This window comes from Vipera ursinii (genome assembly GCF_947247035.1).
Source record: "Vipera ursinii genome assembly, chromosome: 1".
NCBI lineage: Eukaryota > Metazoa > Chordata > Lepidosauria > Squamata > Viperidae > Vipera > Vipera ursinii.
This window is the reverse complement of record NC_139512.1, coordinates 74,095,512-74,114,956: the sequence shown is the minus strand read 5'-3', so window position 1 is coordinate 74,114,956 and position 19,445 is coordinate 74,095,512. Positions and strand designations below refer to the sequence as shown.

The 19,445-nt window shown below is 38.9% G+C and overlaps 1 protein-coding gene across 1 annotated transcript; it reads right to left on the bottom strand.

Annotated features, from left to right (window-relative positions):
• Positions 1–331: 331 nt before the first annotated feature.
• On the bottom strand, positions 332–17,511 carry RAPSN (receptor associated protein of the synapse). The gene is made up of 10 exons (XM_083348308.1): positions 17,030–17,511; positions 16,737–16,893; positions 14,948–15,424; positions 9,893–10,231; positions 8,132–8,290; positions 7,413–7,511; positions 7,212–7,334; positions 5,161–5,214; positions 4,264–4,463; positions 332–2,957 (listed from the first exon to the last, which is right to left on the bottom strand). The coding sequence occupies exons 3-10, from the start codon at positions 15,161–15,163 to the stop codon at positions 2,885–2,887; spliced, it is 1,263 nt and encodes a 420-aa protein (XP_083204434.1). The 5' UTR covers positions 15,164–15,424; positions 16,737–16,893; positions 17,030–17,511; the 3' UTR covers positions 332–2,884.
• Between the last annotated feature and the right edge of the window lie 1,934 nt (positions 17,512–19,445).

The window sequence follows — 19,445 nt, the reverse complement described above, 5'->3', positions numbered from 1 at the left end:
ATTGGTAGGAACAAGATTGCTGATAGTATTTAGTAGCAAAGACATGCAAAAATCTGGAAAATCCAGATAACAGAGGTAAATATGTTTCCATAGAATTTTATCAAGAAAGCTTTTATTTTTAGTAGTCTTGGAGGTTGTAGTCCTAATAAACCTGGAGAACACTAGATTGGTATCTATGTTTTTATAAAGTATTTTTCATTGTTTAAAAGAAACTGATCACAAATGCTACTGCTTACAGGATTGGAGACAGTTTATGTAAAAAAAAGTATGTTTATTAAGTACATAACGCAAAATGGTATTGGGGACTATGTTTCCATTTTCCATTAACAAATTAATACCTAATACCCATCACTTGCTTTTCTACTGCATTACATCAGTAAAAAGATGGTCAGGTCAAATGAACAAAATGGCTGCCTACTTGTGGAATTAGAAAAGATACTGGAATGTTTGGGCAAGTTACTGAGCTCTCTTTATCATGATGGGGAGCATTACTAAGATTGTTATAGTTCAGGGTTGGTACAAATTTAGGCAAAACAAAGACAGTGGTTCATTAGAGAGGAGGCAAAGCTTTTTATAAGGGTGGCTGATTTCTGTTCTTCCCCTTTCCCAATAATGAGAATTGTGTATTGTTAGACATCAAAGAATCAGAAGAGTGAGTATATCTGTTAGAGCAGTTTAGTGCTGAGTAAACGTGGTACTGATATGTTCACAGATGTTCATCCACAACTCAGTTATAGAAGGGCTGGATTTCCAACAAATTGACGAGTACCTGTCAAGTAAACTTTGAACTTTTGCTATACCTTTTCAGCTACACTTTAATCATTACTCCATTGCTCATTCCATAGCTTTTATTTTATTGTCTTTCATACATTTGTTCTTTATACTATATAATTTTGTATTTTTATTTCTATATTTTGTTTCTCTGCTACCTTATTTCTAGTTTAATATCCCTGCAGTGATACCATATCTTAATTTATGAGACTACCAGTTTACTTTTACCTAGTTTGATTCAAGCTAATCTATGGTCTATTAACTCTTTCATTCTCTTAATTCTATCTCTTCTAAAACTGTATTTTTTACTTTTCTATCTCCTATTTATATCCACGACCCTTGTATCCCAGTTGCTTCAATTCACTTCTGCTTTTATTTCATATTTCTCATTTCCTTTATATTGGCATTCTACCTCCTTCCTTCTCTTGAGTCCCTACTGATCTCTCTCTCCCACTCCTTCCTCCAACATCCAGCCTCTTGAATTCTGCCTCCAACATATAATTCTCTAAACTATTGTGGCTCCTTAGTATATTGTAGATTCTAAATCTGCCTTTATCTTGATGTGCCCTGGGCATACAAGCATCCATCCTTGACCCTTCTCTGCTAGTGCCTTTGGGCCATCTTTCAGATGACTCACTCATATATTTCCCCCACGACTCATATATATATGTATCTCCCACAACCAACATTTAGAATTTCTTATAATGTTCTTCCCACTCTCCTAAAACAGCTTCTTCACACAGTGTTATGATATTGTATTTTGGGTCAGGGTGACACTTACTAATAACACCTATATTACTTAGTCAATATACATCTTTCTTTCTTTCTTTCTTTCTTTCTCTCTCTTTCTTTCTTTTTCTCTTTCTTTTCTTTAGTTTCTAAAAGATGAAAACATAGCTACAACTTTAGAAAACACTGACTTACAGGCTGACTTTATTTCAGTATAAACAGTTTACAGAAAGTATAAATACATTGCTGACAATTCCATGATTGGACCAATCACTGCCCACGTAACATTGCAAGATGATGGGAAAGGAATACAAGGCAAGAAACATTCCCTGGGACACTGTAAGGCTTTTTTCCCCTAGTCCCATGCAAAAATTGAATGTTCTGTGAGAATGCAAGCAAACTAAAGATATCAGATACTTTCAGAAGAACCTGAAGGATACAGCTGTACACAGAAAACAGAGACATACTGAAAGAGTTACATTGCTGAGAGGCAGTCTCTTAACTATGACATATTAGTTAACCAATCTGACTCCTTCCAGACAACTGGACTTTGAATCGCAAAATTCCCACGTTACCTAAAAATTCTGGAAGCATCAAGTTGAGAAAAGTTCTTTGGAAATGGAAAAAGACACATGATGAATGGCTTAGTTGTTTTAAAGCATAAACAGCTGTTAGGTACCCATATAAATTGCGAAAAATATCAATCAGAATGTTAAGTTGAAGTAACTTCAAGCAATGTCTGGAAAAGAGTAGCTGTCACCATGCCTACAAGAAAGTAATATTGTGCCAGTCCAAGAAGCATCATGTAGGCAGGATCAGTATGCTTCCCATGAGGAATGAATAGAATAGAATAATAGAATAGAATAGAATTAGAATTAGAATTGAAATAGAATAGTTGGAAGGGGCCTTGTAGGTCATATAGTCCAACCCTCTGCCTAAGCAGTAGACCCTACACCATTTTTGACAGATGGTATTCTAATCTCTTCTTGAAAGCTTCCAATGATGAAGCTCCCACAACTTCTGAAGTGAAGTATGAGTGTCAGACTTGGCCCTGAAGGAAGCTAGCAAAAGAAGCAGAGAATTAAAATTAAAATCAAATTGAGATTGTGAAAGGTCAAGCTAACAAGTTGTTGAAGGAGTAAAGGTGGTTATTCTAGCAGGTGGCTTGAAAGAGATGATTCAGAATTCCTGGAAGAGGTTCACAACTCAGATGTGTGAAAGGAGATGACATTTTCCATGATTGTGCATTTTCCATCAATTCTGCAGGAGATTTTTTATCTATATGATGGGTTTCATCTCTAGATCCTGTAACAGAACTGCTCCAGTGCTCTGTCTTTTCACACCTAATGGATGAATTTTCTTAAGTCATCAATTCATCAGCAGATCAAACAAACCCTGGTTTAACTGATGAACGCCAGCAGTTGGGGCAACCTCGTGTTCTGTTAGTCTGCAGGCACCTGCAGTGGGAAAAGACAGTAGGGGATATCTTAGGCAGGAGTCTTAATACTCAGTTTTATATTCCAAATTCTGATGGAGGTGGTCATGATTTTTTCTGCTATGATTTCCTGCATTTTTCATTGAAGTGATTGTTTTAAATACTGTAACATATTCCTTAATATAGGTATTTTAAAGCTATCTTAACCTTTCTGTTCCTATAAAGAAATGCAATATAAACAAATATAATTAAGACATGCTTAAAATAAACAATGCAAATTGAAACAATAATTTAATTGGAATTTCACTCATTTAAAATTATTTGAAGAATAAACACCTTCATTGAGAACCATTTCAGTTTTCGCAATGATTACTTCAAGAAGGGAACCAATAATATGAACATCATTTAACTGGTGCTTTTTTGTGCTTTGAGGATAACATATCGCTATAACATTTGGTCTCTTAAAGATATTTAAGTACTTATATTTTAAAAAATTAATAGTTATATCTGCAATAATGAATCCTTCCTTCCCCTCTTCCACCATCCACTATACCACAGGTCTGCAACCCGCGGCTCCGGAGCTGCATGCGGCTCTTTCAGCCGTCTCCTGTGGCTCCCAGTCCTCTGACATCTGCAGTCCAAAAAAAAAAAAAAGTGCGACTAAAAAAGTTCAACCAATCAATTCAAATATGCAGGGTAGGTGCATATCTCGCCTTGGCTCCACTCTTCAGTCAAACTCTGTTCTGCGCATGCGTGCATGTACGCGCATGTGCACACATTTTTTGCAGCTCCCAGTTTTTCCTTTTGTGAGGCAACTGGTTCCGAGTGGCTCTTTCACTGTTTCAGGTTGCTGACCCCTGCACTATACTATATATTCACAAACTACTTGGAGATAACCCAGCTCTCTGTGCTTAGCAACACGACTTGTTGCAATGCAGAATAAAATTTGATGAATGTTAAGTCTCTGATTGCAATAGGACTAAAATTTACTTCTAAGTGCACAGATATTATGCCTAAGTCATTAAAATTGGATTTAAGGATATAAGAAGCCAGCTAAGACGTTGATAAAAGGATGTATTCTTGAGAAGGAAATCTTAAGGAGCAGATTAAAAATCAATTTTGGGAAAAGTATCCCGGCTTCAAGGATAAAAATTTTAGAGATGAGTTGTTTCCATGGAGTGGTAGAAAGCATTTTTAAAATCATGAATCCCAATACAGAACTTCCTTGTTTCATTCATTCCGGAGGAATTACCTCCCCTTTTGTGTCTTTAGGGTTTTGTTTTATTCTTATTCCACCATGGTTTGCGTTCATCCCTTTTGCCCCTTACTTTAAATGGAAGACATGGGAGCAGGGCAATGCCTGGAGCTGGTGGTTTCTGTCACCAATGGATTCACCACACATGCCACAGTAGAGTTCCATTTCTTCAACACATTCATGGAACTTCACCACATGATTACGAAGTTCCCTCTGCTGACCCTTTGTGCGATAGATCCCTTCACATAGGCAATGAACTTTCAGCAGGCAAAGCTGCATAAAAGACAAGAGAAAAATAATCACATGAAAAATATTACAAAGGAGGCAATCTATGGGCCCAACACATTCCTACTTCCTGATTATCCCAAACATGGCATCTTTTCAGCTTTTGAAATGTGATGTTCTTTTCCATCCTTTCTGCTTCTTTTTGTTTTACTTAGCAGAAGCTCACCAACTGTCAAGACAGATCCTTCTTTTCTTTGGCCATCTGTTGCCTCCTCTTCCCAAATTGTGTTTCTTACCATTCCTATTTGTACTGCTCTGTAGCACTTTGGGGGAAAATAGGTGATTTCATTCTTTGCTTATCGTTTTGTCTTATACATTCAGCAATCACTTCTTTTTTCATATTTCCATAATTGTATACCCTGCAAAAATGCCCCCTTCTGAAGAATTTCATGTGAATAATGCTAGCAACATAGAATGTTTAAGGCTTGGATTTCTCAGCGCGAGAAATTTTGTGTGGCTATCCCTGATACCCCAAAACCATAGGTTCAAAATGTTTCACGATTTTTGGGTTAAGATATGGTCTTTTCTAACATCATCTTTCCAAATCATAATTAAATACCCTACCATTCAGAAAAGTCAGGAACTACACATCTTCCACTTTAGGCAAAATTATGACATACATATATTCGCACACATTACAAAGAACATGAACAGAGTAAAAAAAAATGCAGATGAGACAACTTACTTTGTTTCCTAGTCCCTCTGCCAGCTCATGAGCCCTCTCAATATTTTCTAATGCCTATAGAAAGCAGAACATAAATGTATTGAGTCAACTCCATAAGACTTTGGGCAGCTTACAACGTTAAAAGATAATACAACAATAAAACAGTATGAATAGAAGTCATGTGCATCCCGGAAAAAACAAAAACAAAAAACCAGACACATGAAATCCTAGCGCATCATCAGGGCAGGAGCCATGCAGGTCTAAGGAGGGATGCTATTTAAAGAGTAAAGTGCCAAAACAAAAAAGGAATGATTCCTGGGTTGTGATAGACGACATCGTGTAATCAAAGGAATTTGGATTGTCAGTCCAATTGTATGGGACTGGCAAAAACTATAGTCCATCAAGTAATCAGGCCCCATGCCATGAAGTGTTTATAGGTGTGAGCGGGGGGGGGGGGGTGAGGTTCCAAGGTATGCAAGATGATGTCTTGAAATATGTGGTGGTTCTGAAGAACTTGTTGCTTGAATCTATGATATGTACCCGAGGGTGCCAAGATAGGGAAAACTGCATTAACCTAATCCCTGGAAGTCTAGATAATACTAGGAAACATTTACTTCCTTTATTCTATAATAGCTACATACTATGCATATTCAAAGGGACATGGTGGCTCAGTGGGTTAGGACGCTGAGCTTGTCGATCAGATGATCGGCAGTTTGGCGGGTTGAATCCCAAGTGCCGCGTAACAGAGTGAGCGCCTGTTACTCGTCCCAGCTTCTGCCAACCTAGCAGTTCGAAAGCACGTAAAAATGCAAGTAGAAAAATAGGGACCACTACGGTGGGAAGGTAACAGCGTTCCGTGCGCCTTTGGCGTCTAGTCATGCCGGCCACATGACCACGGAGACGTCCTCAGACAAGCACTGGCTCTTCGGCTTTGAAACAGAGATGAGAACCGGCCGCTAGAGTTGGAAACGACTAGCACACATGTGCGGGGGAACCTTTACCTTTACTATGCATATTCAAAACTATTTGTGTATATACTTTATAAAAATACACACACACACACACACACACACACACACACCAGTTTGCTATAGTAATTAAAGACACTGGACTAAGAGCAGGGAGACAGTGAGTTCTCATCGTCTCACAGGAATAGAGGGCAGATGGGTCATTTAGTGTCAGTCACTCTCAGCCCTAAACCTGAGTCAGCCCTAGGAATTTGAAAAACACCCTGGAAGAAGAAATTTCAAACCACTTTCCCGATCCTTCCAAGAAAACTGCCCATGTTTATGAAATTGCCAAGAGACGAGATTTAATGGTACCCAAATTATACATAACTGTTTATATTTATATATATATATTCTATCAGTGGACTCTGGGCAGTATACAAACCATAGTTAATTAACCCAATAAAGGTTAATAATGTTCTTCATCCATATTAAAACAACTATAGCCATAAAATTAGCTGGGTAGCCCACAGGTTCTAATTCTGGGCCTAAAGCCTACTTATAAGCAATGGTTTTTAGTGTCTTCCGCAATATAAGAAGGAAAACAGCATATACACTTCTGGGAGCAGCATATCTTATGGAGAAACAATTTTCAGTTGATCAGATGCTCAGCTACAATGAGTGAATCCTATTTGTTAAGGTAACCCATGATGAATCCCAGCAGTACTCCATTTATTTAATTGCTTAGAGAGAACTGTCACACAACCTAGTGTATTTCATCTTGCAGATTAAAAGGTACATTAGATCAGAGATCCCCAACCTTGGCAACTTTAAGCCTTGTGGACTTCAACTCCCAGAATTCCTCAGCCAGCTTGGCTGGCTGAGGAATTCTGGGAGTTGAAGTCCACAAGGCTTAAAGTTACCAAGGTTGGAGACCCCTGCATTAGATAAACAGTTTTAGCCTAAAATACATGCTGAATACTTATTTCCTCAGGATGGATGTTGCTATGTGGAGAGAAAGACTGTCCATAGAAAAAAAACCAACATGCATTTTAGAGCCCACTTTGTTGGTTCATAACAATGCGACTGCATCTAATCAGTTTCTTACTACAGTCTGTTACTGACCTTGCCAAGGTCCTTTTGAATCAGCCAGCACTTGGCTACACCAAGCAGCACCTGAACTTGTCCCAGACGGTTTCCAATCTCAGTCATGATGCTCATGGAGGAATCATAGCGGGGAAAAGCTGTCTGGGGGTTGTAAGAAAAGGTGTCAGTCGCTGTCCACTACTGCCCTCAGACAGCCTGTTTCATAGGAGAGGGTCATACCTGTACATCTGCACGGCTGCGATGGATATCAGCAAAGCAAAGCAAGCACTGGGCTTGCAAAGGACGATCTCCATGCTGAAGGGCAATCTTCATTGACTCCTAGTAAGAGAAGCTTTCAGAATCACAATTTGAACTTTTATTACATACTAAGTCCTAATTGTGACTATTCTAAGAAACGGGCGTCTGAGTGAAGGAAAAAGGGTGTCTTGTCCTGTTTGCAACCCACATTAAAGACAGCATCCCTTCTTCCAAATTGTTTCAACAAACTAAATGGTTGAAGGAAGAGGTAGGTTATGCAGTTTGGATCTTCCTCAAACAGTCAAAAATACTTTGCCATTGCTTTGGAGTTTTATTGGGTTCCTTTGCAATTCAAAAGCCACTTTCTTTCACCAAAGAAAAGAATCTGAGTTCTTATAAAAATAGTGGCATGTACTGATACTTATAAAGATGTTTTTTTTGCCCCATACTGGGGCTTCATAACCAAAGACAACTTGAATGGACTGTTGTTGCAAAATGGCTGTAGTATGGCCAACAAAACACACCAAGAACTAATCAGTTTGCTGCAATAGTCTAAATAAAAAAGTGATTAAAGTATGACTCACAGTGGTCAAATCTGCCTCCTTCAAAAAGTGATGCAAGTGACACCCTCCCAAACCGGAGACCCATTTAACTTTACCCAACAGACTCCTTCCCCCGACTCCAAGAAGCCATGCTTGTACCTCACAGCATTCCAAAGCGTCTGGCAAGCGCCCCAGCTTCCGATAGGCTACAGCCATGTAGAACTGGCTCATGGCACGGTACTTCAAACTCCAGCCTTTTCCATAATCATTCACCAGCTCTGCTGCCTTGCATGGGAAAAACAGAGCTTTTTCATAGTCCTTGAGGAGAAGAAGAAGAAGAAGCAAGGAGTGAGATTGAGAAGAAAGACTGCAGAAATGGTAAAAGCTACGATTGTTTGAAGTTATGAAATTTTTTAAACTTTTTTGATCGATTCTGATTTTTCTATGGTAAACGGTGGGATGTAAGTTCACTAAGGAATAAGGTTTATGACAATTTGTAACCTAGATTGATTGATTTAAAAATTATGGTGAAAATAGCCATGGTTTCAGCCTGCTTAAGAAGCACTAATATGGAATTTGGAATGGTGAGCTCCTTGGAATATAAGATTACCCCATTAATTATATTTTTCTGGTTAAAAAAAATGAACTGGTGATGGTACTGTAAACATGTGCATTATACATGCACACATTCTGAAATATGTAATGAGAGTTTAATATGGTAAGTTTCCACTAAGTAGTAAATCTATAGTCTATATATCCAAAGTCTTTGTTAAGATAAGGCATGTCCTCGCACTTCATTTGAGTTCACAGTGAGAAGATTGAAAAATGATTATTGTAAGTAAACTTGTCCAAATTTAAACCAAAATAAGCAATGTTAAAGTTGATGGAATGAATTTTCCTAGAAATAGCAAAAAGCTTTAACTTTCATGTTCAAAACATTATCAAAATAAAGAATATTCTCCAAGAGCTTTACATACCTCAATATGTAATGGATATTAAGTTATACTTTTGCTAATCTTTTCTTACAAATGAATCTATAGGCATTAACATAGAATACTTTGCATGTGATAGCAGATAACCATATTGTGTGATTCTGCCTTAAGCTATATTATGAAAATGACTGTTTGATTAAATCCTTGAAATTAGCAGAAAGGCTTTCTTCTTTCTTTCATTTCTTGTTAGACTGGTGAAAAATATTACTGATACATACTGTGATTTCTCAGTGTTCTTTTGTTTCATGATATCCAAAAATAAATAGTCTTTAATAAAATAGAATGATAAAATTAGATGGCCAAAATGTTAAAAAAAGACTATTTAAGTCTTCCCATTAGCTAATCAACATTTTTCTGACAAATAAATACCCATGTCCACAAATGTCAGTTTGTGGTACAACAACTTTTTCTGGAAGATTTTCACCATCTAAATATATGAGTTGAAACAATAGCTTCATTGAGGCAAGATATTACAAAGGGTTGTATCTAGGACCTTGTGTGAGCACCAAACTAATAGCCAAAATTCCACGATATTACAAAATCATGTAATATTTTGGTATGTTTTCCCTAATGTCTCAAGATTTTAGCTCATAATTCTAAAAAATTGAGAAACTAAGCAAATTTGCAAGATTTCGGGCCTTACCTAATCAAAACATTATTTTTTTATTTAATGTTGACATCCCACAGATACCATTTTAGAGGAGTCATGCATGTGGCATGCACTTGAGCTCTGATTTGTGTGATGGTCCTCACAAGCTTCAGAACGCAAAGTTAGGGTTCACAGAAAGAAAACAGATGGAAACCACTGCACTCAATCTACCATCTGTACACAGTTGGAAAAGTGTCTCCTTTTCTTCCATTTGTGTTTTTTTTTTAAAAAAAACTTCTGATCTACATTCTCTTCCGTTGTCATTTCTGCAATACTCACTTTGAGTTGTGTGTAGAAATTTCCTAGACTGCAACAGACACGGCACTCCAGCATCTTGTCGTCATTGTTGTGTGCGTACCGGAGAGCTTTCTCAAAACACTCCAGAGCTTTTTGGAAGACACTGAGGCCAAGGTAGGCATTGCCCATGCTGAGGTTGACTTGGCCATTTAGTTGCAGGCCCAGTGTTGTACCTCGCATGTTCAGGCAGGTCTTACAATAGGAGATAGTTTTGGGGAATTCACAGAGCTTCTCGTTGCTCCGTGCCAAATTCAGGTAGCTCTCAGTAAGGTAGTCGGGATCCTCCAGTTCTCGGGTAGTGTCAATCTGCATGACTGCAAACTTTTAGCAAAAGAACACAACACTTAAGAACCAACACATCTATTCCTAAACTTCAGTCATAATGAACTTGTGTAATTTTATTGATGACTTTTTTTTAACAAGATGCAGGCATTAAAAAAGAAAGAAAATAACAAAGAATGGTGAATAAGTAAAAGAAAATAGAAAAAGGGAAAAAGGATAAAGAAGTGGCTTCTGATCTTTTGGGCAGCAGTTATAAATGCATTTATATTTTACACTTTTTTCTCTAAGGTTACTTCATAATTTCCTTCTTTCCATAAGCTACCCATAAACCCATAAGCCATAAGTTCAGTTTTTTTTCAGCAAAAAGTTCAAAAGGAAGTCACTGATAAATGTAATTATAATCTCTCTCTAATCAAACTGGCTAATTTTGAACACTTTCACCAACCATAATGAATTCACATTAATCACATCAAGATTGGAGTTGACAATTTGGACCTACTCTGTGGAAGACAAGGCTCAGGGCTACAAAATTTACCTTGTTTTTTGCTATAAAGTTAAACTCCAGCAAATAGTGCCATGTGCAAAATAGTGGCTCAGGAAAGCAGTCAAATTCTAAGGAATACGGTATCCTATTTGCACATGCTTTTGATAAAAAAAATCATCCAATTTTTAATAAAAAAAAATCCATAGAAAAAAAGAAAAAGATATGGTCTTTTTTTTTTTTACAAATGAAGTTTAGAAAAGCTAAAAAGAAAACTGTGTAAGCAAGCTAAATAACTATAATGCAATCATATTACATTAAATAACCTCTTGTTTTTATTTCCTATTGATGTCTTTTTACAGATTCTTGTGCAAAGCCAGTCCTGGTGATTTTGTTTCTCTACACATGATCAAGAGATTAAATGCATCTGGGCTGCAGATGCCTGATACTCATGCTAGACAAAACTACTTCCACCACATCCGGATATTTAGGAGTCTCTATTTTGGTATAAGCAATAAAAGGTAAAGGTTCCCCCGCACATGCGTGCTAGTCGTTTCCGACTCTAGGGGCCGGTGCTCATCTCCGTTACAAAGCCGAAGAGCCAGCGCTTGTCCGAGGACAACTCCGTGGTCATGTGGCCGGCATGACTAGACGCCAAAGGCGCATGGAACGCTGTTACCTTCCCACCGTAGTGGTCCCTATTTTTCTACTTGCATTTTTACGTGCTTTCGAACTGCTAGGTTGGCAGAAGCTGGGACGAGTAACAGGCGCTCACTCTGTTACGCGGCACTCGGGATTCGACCCGCCAAACTCCCGACCTTCTGATCGACAAGCTCAGCGTCCTAACCCACTGAGCCACCGCGTCCCTTGGTATAAGCAATAGGATGCTTTTAAAATCAGTCTTCAGTTAACTTCTGGCAGAAAACTGAAATGCTGTCCTGAATGGAGAAGGTTCAGAAGAAGCTCCTTTCCCTTCCTCTAGACATCTCTAACCCTGACGGACAGTTTGTCTCGAAGACAAAGGGGAAATCATGAAAAGAGGTACGTATGTGGTGCAGTATTTCTGAAGTATTATTTTAACTCTTATTCTCATAGCTCAGAAGAAAATGCAGTTTCTTCTCTTTCCTAATATCCTTTATAAAGTAAAGCCTTATGTATTTGCATGCTCAAACCATATTTTATTTTTTTTTCCTACAGGCCTTCTAATGCCATATTATCTCCTCTCATATCAAAGTCAGCTTCTCGCTGATCTGTTCTTGCCTTAGCACTCAGGGTGATTTACAGCTAGTGCCACTATCACGTATGTATGTATGTATGTATGTATGTATGTATGTATGTATTTATGTATGTATGTATGTATGTATGTATGTGTTTTCGAATTAGTGCTGTTTTGTGGCAACTGCCTGGACAAGCCCTTTAACCCTATAGATAAAATGTATTCTGTAAACCAGTTACTGAACATTAGGGCTGTGCAAAGCATTTGAAACAGGCATTTTTGTATATGAGTTACTACTAGTAGGATACCGGTGTGCAAAGTGTTGAACGAGCCATATTCTTTGGAATGTGCGTTGCAAAGGGCCTCTTTCAAATGCTTCGCATAGCACTACTAAGCAATTGTCTGTGATGAAATCACAACTGCCTGCCAGAATGGACTAAAGAGCTAATTCAGCACAGAAAGTACTGTTAGACCAGAATTGTGGAGATACGGACTGAAATACTCAGTTGGCAGTGGAGTTCACAGAACAGATTTCACTTGAGTGCTTTGGAGGAAATAAGGATAAAAATAAATTGTAACAATCAGAAAATCCCTTTCAGGATCCCAATAGATCCCCCCCCCTTCAATCCCATTTAACCTGTTTACTTTAATATGTTACCAATTTATTTTATTTATTTATTTATTTTAATCCCATTTATATCCCGCCCTTCTCCGAAGACTCAGGGCGGCTTACAAGCTTAGCAGTAGCCTTCATTCTGTGTATATGCCTGCTTATTATTAGGGCTTTCGCCCCCCCCCCCAAGCGGCATTATTACAAAGTCAGCTTAATTGCCCCCAACAATCTGGGTCCTCATTTTACCTACCTGGGAAGGATGGAAGGCTGAGTCAACCTTGAGCCTGGTGGGATGCGAACCTGCACTAATTGCAAGCAGCTGGGTGTTACTTAAGGAGGCATTAGCCCACTGCTCCACCAAGGCTCTATTTAAACCTTATAAAAGCTATATAGATATTCTGAATATACACAGTCCCCTTCCAATGCATCTGAAACAATATGTACTTGCATATTATATTTTTAAGAATGCCATCCATGGACTTTATCCTAATAGTTTTGAGAGGAGTCAATTCATCACATCAGGTTCAAACTACTGCGAATTTATGGAACTTACATTTTATGAACATGCAGATATACTGACTTAAACATTAAGTCTTTTTATTCCTCTCTCCCTGCTTTTTGTAACATCTTATCGGCAAAGAGGCAACTGAAAGTTAGCCTGATAATGCAAATTTGCAATCCAGGATGCTCCTCAAAATATACATGGATGGATGAACTCTTTTCTTATAAAATAATGTGAGTTCTTTTTTTTTCTGTCATCCAATCAGCATATGGTATCCACTGTTCAAACAATATTCTTTTGTTCTATGCATGATCTCTCATGGCTAGTTTAAAAAAATCTTCCCATAAATTAAAAAATTAACTTTAGAAATCTCTAATCAGCCCCTCCAAAAGTAGTTGTACATCTGTCTTTTGCTTACTGTTTATAGATCCCATTTGGATGTGGATGTAATTACTAAAACTCTGCTCTACAACCTAGTTGTTACCACATCTGCAAGAAATACTGTTCCTAAATGTTTTCGTCAAGGGGCCCATTAACACAAATGTACCTTAACTGAAAGCCCACGGGCTTATCAGTCTCGATCCCTTAATAAACTTCTTAAAACCATTTGCAACCCAAATTGTACAATATAAATATAGTAGTCTATATAACTTTTAACCAAATATGGGGATGTTTCTAAACTGCAACTCCAGGTGGCCCTTGATTTACGACCACAATTGAGCCCAAACCGAGACATTGGTTAAGTGAATTTTTCCCCCATTTCACAACCTTTCTTCCACAGTTGTTAACTGAATGACTGCAGTTGCTGAGTCAGTAACATGGCTGTTAAGTGAATCTGGCTTTCCCATTGACTTTGCTTGTCAGAAGGTTGCAAAAGGGGATCACGTGACCTTGGGACACAGCAACAGTCCTCAATGAGAGTCGGTTGCCAAGCATCTGAACTTTGATCGCGTGACCAATGCAATGGTTGTAAGTGTGAAAAACGGTCGTAAGTTATTTTTTTCCAGTGCTGTTGTAACTTTAAATGGTCACTAAGTGAACTGTTATAAGTTGAGGACTACCAGTAAAACACCAGTGGGGGTTCAGGGTTCTAGCTCAGTACTACAGTACTGAGATTTTCCACAGGTTTCTCTTTCCTGCTTTCCAGAAGAACTGAGGTGGCATCCGCAAGAGATTAGGAAAATCCGAATTCGCATCTCATTTCAAGCACTGTGGAAAGATTTCCACAGTGTTTCCCCAAAAGTAAGATCTTAAACTTAAGGTCTTCCAAAGCAACATTTAAAAGAAAACAACTTCTCAGTGAATTTGTTTATTTATTAGATTTATATGCCGCCCATCTCATTCTGAAAAGCGATCTGGGCAGCTTCTAGGGCAACCATCGCAGTTTGACAGTAGTGATTTGAACAGGGAGAAAAAAAAAAGAGAAAACGTTCCATTCAAATAAGTAATACTGGAAAAAAAATCTAATGATGTGCCATTTGGAAACATACCTTCTCTAGGATCACAGTATAAACTTTGTGTGCACATGTCTTTGTGTACACACACGTGCACGCACAAACACACTGTTTAACCTACAGTTATCTTATACAGCTGACAATTCTGCGAAGCAAAGGAGCGCCACAGCACACCGCATCTCAGCTTTGCAAAACCACACAGCCCCCAGGTAGGCATGCAAATGCTTAACCTTGTTAACAACCAACATTACTTAATTCTGCAGGTGAGAAACACGTAGATTGCTCACTCGGTCTAGGACTGCAGGTGGAAATGCAGAATGGCAATTTTCAAAGGTAAGAATTTGCCAGGGCTTCAGTATCTGCAATTTTAACTAGTGCTACGTTTGCCGTTTCGAGTGTGGCCGAACTGTAATCTGGAAGCCCTACTTCTCTATCCGCCACCCTCCCTGTAACATAGCAAAAAACACGCAGCCAATCAGAATGTTTTACCTTTAACATATCTTTGTACCTGCCCATCTCCGAGTGAGCAGTGATGAGGCAACCCAGGACTCGAAACCTGCCAGCGGGATCTGTGCTCTTTTCCAAAATCCGCAGCCAGACTTGAAGGGCCTTTTCTGTCTGACTGGACTGATACAGCTGGAGTCCTTTTTCTATCTGCTGCTTTGTCTGGTCCTGTCCCATCGCCTTCGTGCTCCGGAGCTGCATATACCAACTCGTCGGAAGAGCAGCAGACCTGTCGGAGTGTCTGTTTAGATGGGCTAAAAGAAACGGTGACAAGTGAAGTTGGTGCTCAAGCAAGAGGATGGACTGCTTGGTGCCAAAGCTCAGGGCCCACCAGAATCTCAGATGGCTCAGCCTGGAGGAATGTCCATCGGAGATGGGAAGAAAGGCCCAACCCAAACGTTGAAGCAACCACCCTGATCGTCTAGAATAGCATCCTCGGTGCTGCTATCCTATCAGCGCTTCCTACAACCCAAGTCACAAAGAAAGTGGAAGACAAGGAAAGCACAGCCAGGAAAGAAGGAAAGAGCCTAAGTGACTGGAGTGAAATTCAATCGGAATGGCCCCTCCCGAGCCCCTCCCTTCCACTGGGGACAGCTGTGCCCGCCAATCCTTGCCATGTGATCTCACAGGAATGTCAGACTTGGTAACCCCCAAGGTCAGAAAGCAAGCCTGAGCAACCAATCTCCTTCCCTCTACGCTGCCTTTATATAAATATATCAGAGAGGGCAAATGGAACCTTTCTTCCACAAGTTATATTGTACGGTGGCAAACGCAAACTGAAGGGGGTTGGAGCTGAACTTTCAGAGCTTGGAAAGGAAAAAAAAGCTTTTCTTCAACCAATTAACGGGGGAAAAAAAATTCTTCACTAGAATTATTTCCAGTGGGATGACCACTAGATAGAGCTAGAAACAAGCCTTTTATGTACAGTATTTTGTTTCAGTTTTGACAACTGGATTTTTTTTTTAAAAAAAGGAATGCTATATGACTGATAAAAATGCAAAAAGGAACAATCAAAACAACCAGGATATTGTTCTATCTACTTCGCAAGGAAAGTTGCGACCGCTGGGAGATTTTTAGTTTAGAAACTACTTTTGGGAGACCATGACAGAGATAAATAATGGGAGGAGAGAGGAGAGAGGAGAGAGGAGAGAGGAGAGAGGAGAGAGGAGAGAGGAGAGAGAGAGAGAGAGAGAGAGAGAGAGAGAGAGAGAGAGAGAGAGAGAGAGAGAGAGAAAGAGAAAAGCAGGCTGTTTCTTGGCAACCAAGGATTGGGGGAAGAAAGAGGAACAGCTGAAGAACTACTGCTTGTCAGTTTTCATTATTCTAGCTTAAGGTATTTCCGCTGTTCTCTGTGTCAAGTCACCTGCCAGTGACTTGACAGTCATTTGACAGTCATCCTAAAACCCCATCCTAGCATAGTGTACCTTATTCTGTAATATGAAAGGGGGGAAAAGTGTGCTGTTTACTTAAGACAGCATTCATTCCAATGGCTGAACTGCAATCAGCTTTTCCTGAAAACGTGAGCCCAAAGAACATTATTTTCAGAATACAAGAGGCTGCGAGAAGCTAGATAATTTATGGATACTTCACTGCTATTTCTGTTTTCTTCGGGGGAACAGAATGTGCAGAAATGAACATAGGAATATATGAAACATGGAAGCATAAAGGAAGAAAATGAAAAGGGAACTAAGCAGAAATTTTAAAAAAGGGAGCTATGACAAACATTGACACTTGGAGTGGAAGGGATTAGCATGAAACAAAGTAATATCCTTACAGTATCTTTGAATCTACCAGGTTTCCAAGCCACTGTGACTTGTTTGCTAGGCATTTTCTGGATAAAATTGCTCATGTGAATTGGACACGTCACGGTCAGAAAACAATGAGGTGACTGAGGCAATCTCTTGTGAAGTCAACCTGCCACTCTTTTGAACCTGTGGAAGCCAAGGAAATGGACAGCTTTACATTGTATTAGCTAGGCCTCCTTGGGAGTTTATTGGAGATAGCAGAGAAAAGAACAGGCAACTGCATTTTAGGGGTAGTAAATGCTTAGAAAAAGGGGAGTCATACCAACCACCTGGAAGGAAGCTGTGATGGGCTTCTTCCTGAAATCATCAGTTGAGCTACCAGCGTTGCACAACCTTTAATAATATATATCCCAGGTGTAAAACCCGATTGCATCATGTGACACATCACGATGTTTTTTTGCCTTTGCGGAGCCAGGGTGAGCGTGGCCTGCATGTGACACATCCAGCCTGCAGGCCGCCAGTTTGACACCCCGATATATATATTTTTGCTTTTAAAACAAAATGGTGCTATTTCTTCCTAACAAAATGGGCCCTTATCAGGAATGCTGGAGGAATGAGAGGTTAAGTACCTGACCACCCGTCTTTAAGATACTGCAGGGTTTGTCTCTTTTCCATTTAACATTATAGGAAACGACTATGAAAGGTCATCTATTGGTTTGGGTGAAGCATAACTGAACCGCAGGTGATAAGATACACAGCTCTATTTCTTGGCTGAGCAGTAGACTCAGTGGAAATCCTACTCTGATGTATGAAAGCTATGAGGGACTCAATGGGATGAAACAGATTCAGTTTAAATCCCAGCAAAAAACAAAAAGAATAGCCGTAGGTCTAGAAGTCCCTCTGGCTTCATGGCAGTTTCAACAGATTTTAGATTTGGTCCAACTCCCATCTGATGGAGCACTGGGTTTCTCCCGGATTCATGATTCCTGTTTGAAAGCAAGCACAAACATGGCCAGCAGGACCTTCACTGAGTTTCATCTGGTACACCAACCACCTTTTCTTGTGGAATATGAGACTTGCATAACAGCCAATCAGTTCACACTTAGATGACTATAATGTGTTCTACTTGGAGCTGCCTTTTCAGATATATGGAAATTATAACTGTTTAAAAATTTAGCTGCCTAAGGATGAAAACTATTTTAGCAAAGTAGCACCTATGGCATGGCACTAGTTATTAAATGTTTTCCCAAGTACAAAATGCTGGGGATGACCTATAACACCCTTGGCTTATGGCTTGTATCCATATTACCTATGTGACAGTGTACTTTTTGATTCTGCCCATACTGAGAAGGGATGTTGCTGTGGGCCTAAGGAAGAATAAGGTAACTGCTCATTTTTTTTGAGGAATGGGATCCTTCTCTGCCAGATTTACCAAGTGTAGGTTGTTAAGATACAATGCCTGTCAGGCACAAGCAGCTAGATCCACACACGCAGAGTTCAAGCTAACTACTTTATTACATTCTGCCTATTATACAGGAATCTCCCCAGATTGCTTGCCTTCTCTTGGGAACTTATAGATAAAAGTTCTAGGGAGCCTGGGAGGGGGTAGTGGTGTCAGTTCTGGTTCTCTTGTGGTTCTGCAACAATTCAAGGCTAACCCCCAGTTTAAGTTGTCCCTGCTCGGGCATTTCTCAACACCTACAATATATCTATGCAGCTGCTGTAATTTTAACTTTATTGGATTTTATGCTGAAATGCTGCTTTATGTGTTTATCTATTTTTACAATGAGCCACTCAGAGTCTGTATCTGGGGCAGCATGGAAATAATGTGAATAGAGATATCATTTTATTGGAAATCACCCTTCCAAATTTGCTAAACAGTCCCAGTACGTAGGAAAGACTGATACTGGGAGACAGAAGGCTTGATAGTAATACAGGATTCCCAGTTGAGTCAGAATGAAAATCGGATTTATGGTATCTAATTTATGCACAAATGTTAGTGATAATGCTGTATTTTCAACTTTTTATTAACTTTTTTCTGCAGTGTATTGGAAGAGCAGCTTACCTGCAGCAATCAAGTTAACATCACCTGAATGTGATTTAAAAAAAATTCTGCACATCAAGCTCGTTTATATATCAACTGGCAATCCAAACTCCTTTTCAGTTTCAAACATCAGGAGCAATAGAGGTGCTAAGACAGTTAATGACACCAATGTAAGTCAATACTCTAAAACTGCCACTGCAATGTTTTATTTTTGAGACGAGAGAGAAAAAAAACTATCTTGGAATTTCTTATTATTCCCTTGCATTATATAGCTCAACCCTCAGAGCCAATTAGAAATGTGAAATTTGTCTATTTTAAACATTTAATTCTAACATAATCTACTTAGAACTGCTTTTAATTACTCTTAAGCATACAGCATGAGATTACATCCCAGATTAGAAATGATCTATTTTCAATACTTCTCTGTATTAAAAAGGTAGTATCCATAAAAACTATTCATCAGAACATTATACTGTAACCAACTTCATTTAATCTGGAATAGAATTAAAAACCAGAAATTTCTTCACCTGCAGTTCAATTCAGTTATCTCATTTTGTTGCAAGTGAGGACCAGGCTACAGTTAGTATGTGATAAAATGCCATATGATATTTTTTTTACACATGATGGCAATAGTAGCTAATAAAAACTTTGGGAAGAGCTGGAATTTAGTAGCTATGGAAATACTTATAAAATG

Bases quoted from the DNA above. Each gene is read 5' to 3' on its own strand.
- RAPSN (XM_083348308.1), bottom strand. From the start codon at position 15,163: ATGCAGCTCCGGAGCACGAAGGCGATGGGACAGGACCAGACAAAGCAG. The intron at 8,291-9,892 runs GTGAGTATTGCA...CTTCTCCTCAAG, and splicing joins ATTTCTACACACAACTCAAA to GACTATGAAAAAGCTCTGTT. The intron at 4,464-5,160 runs GTAAGTTGTCTC...TCTTTTATGCAG, and splicing joins CAGAGGGACTAGGAAACAAA to CTTTGCCTGCTGAAAGTTCA.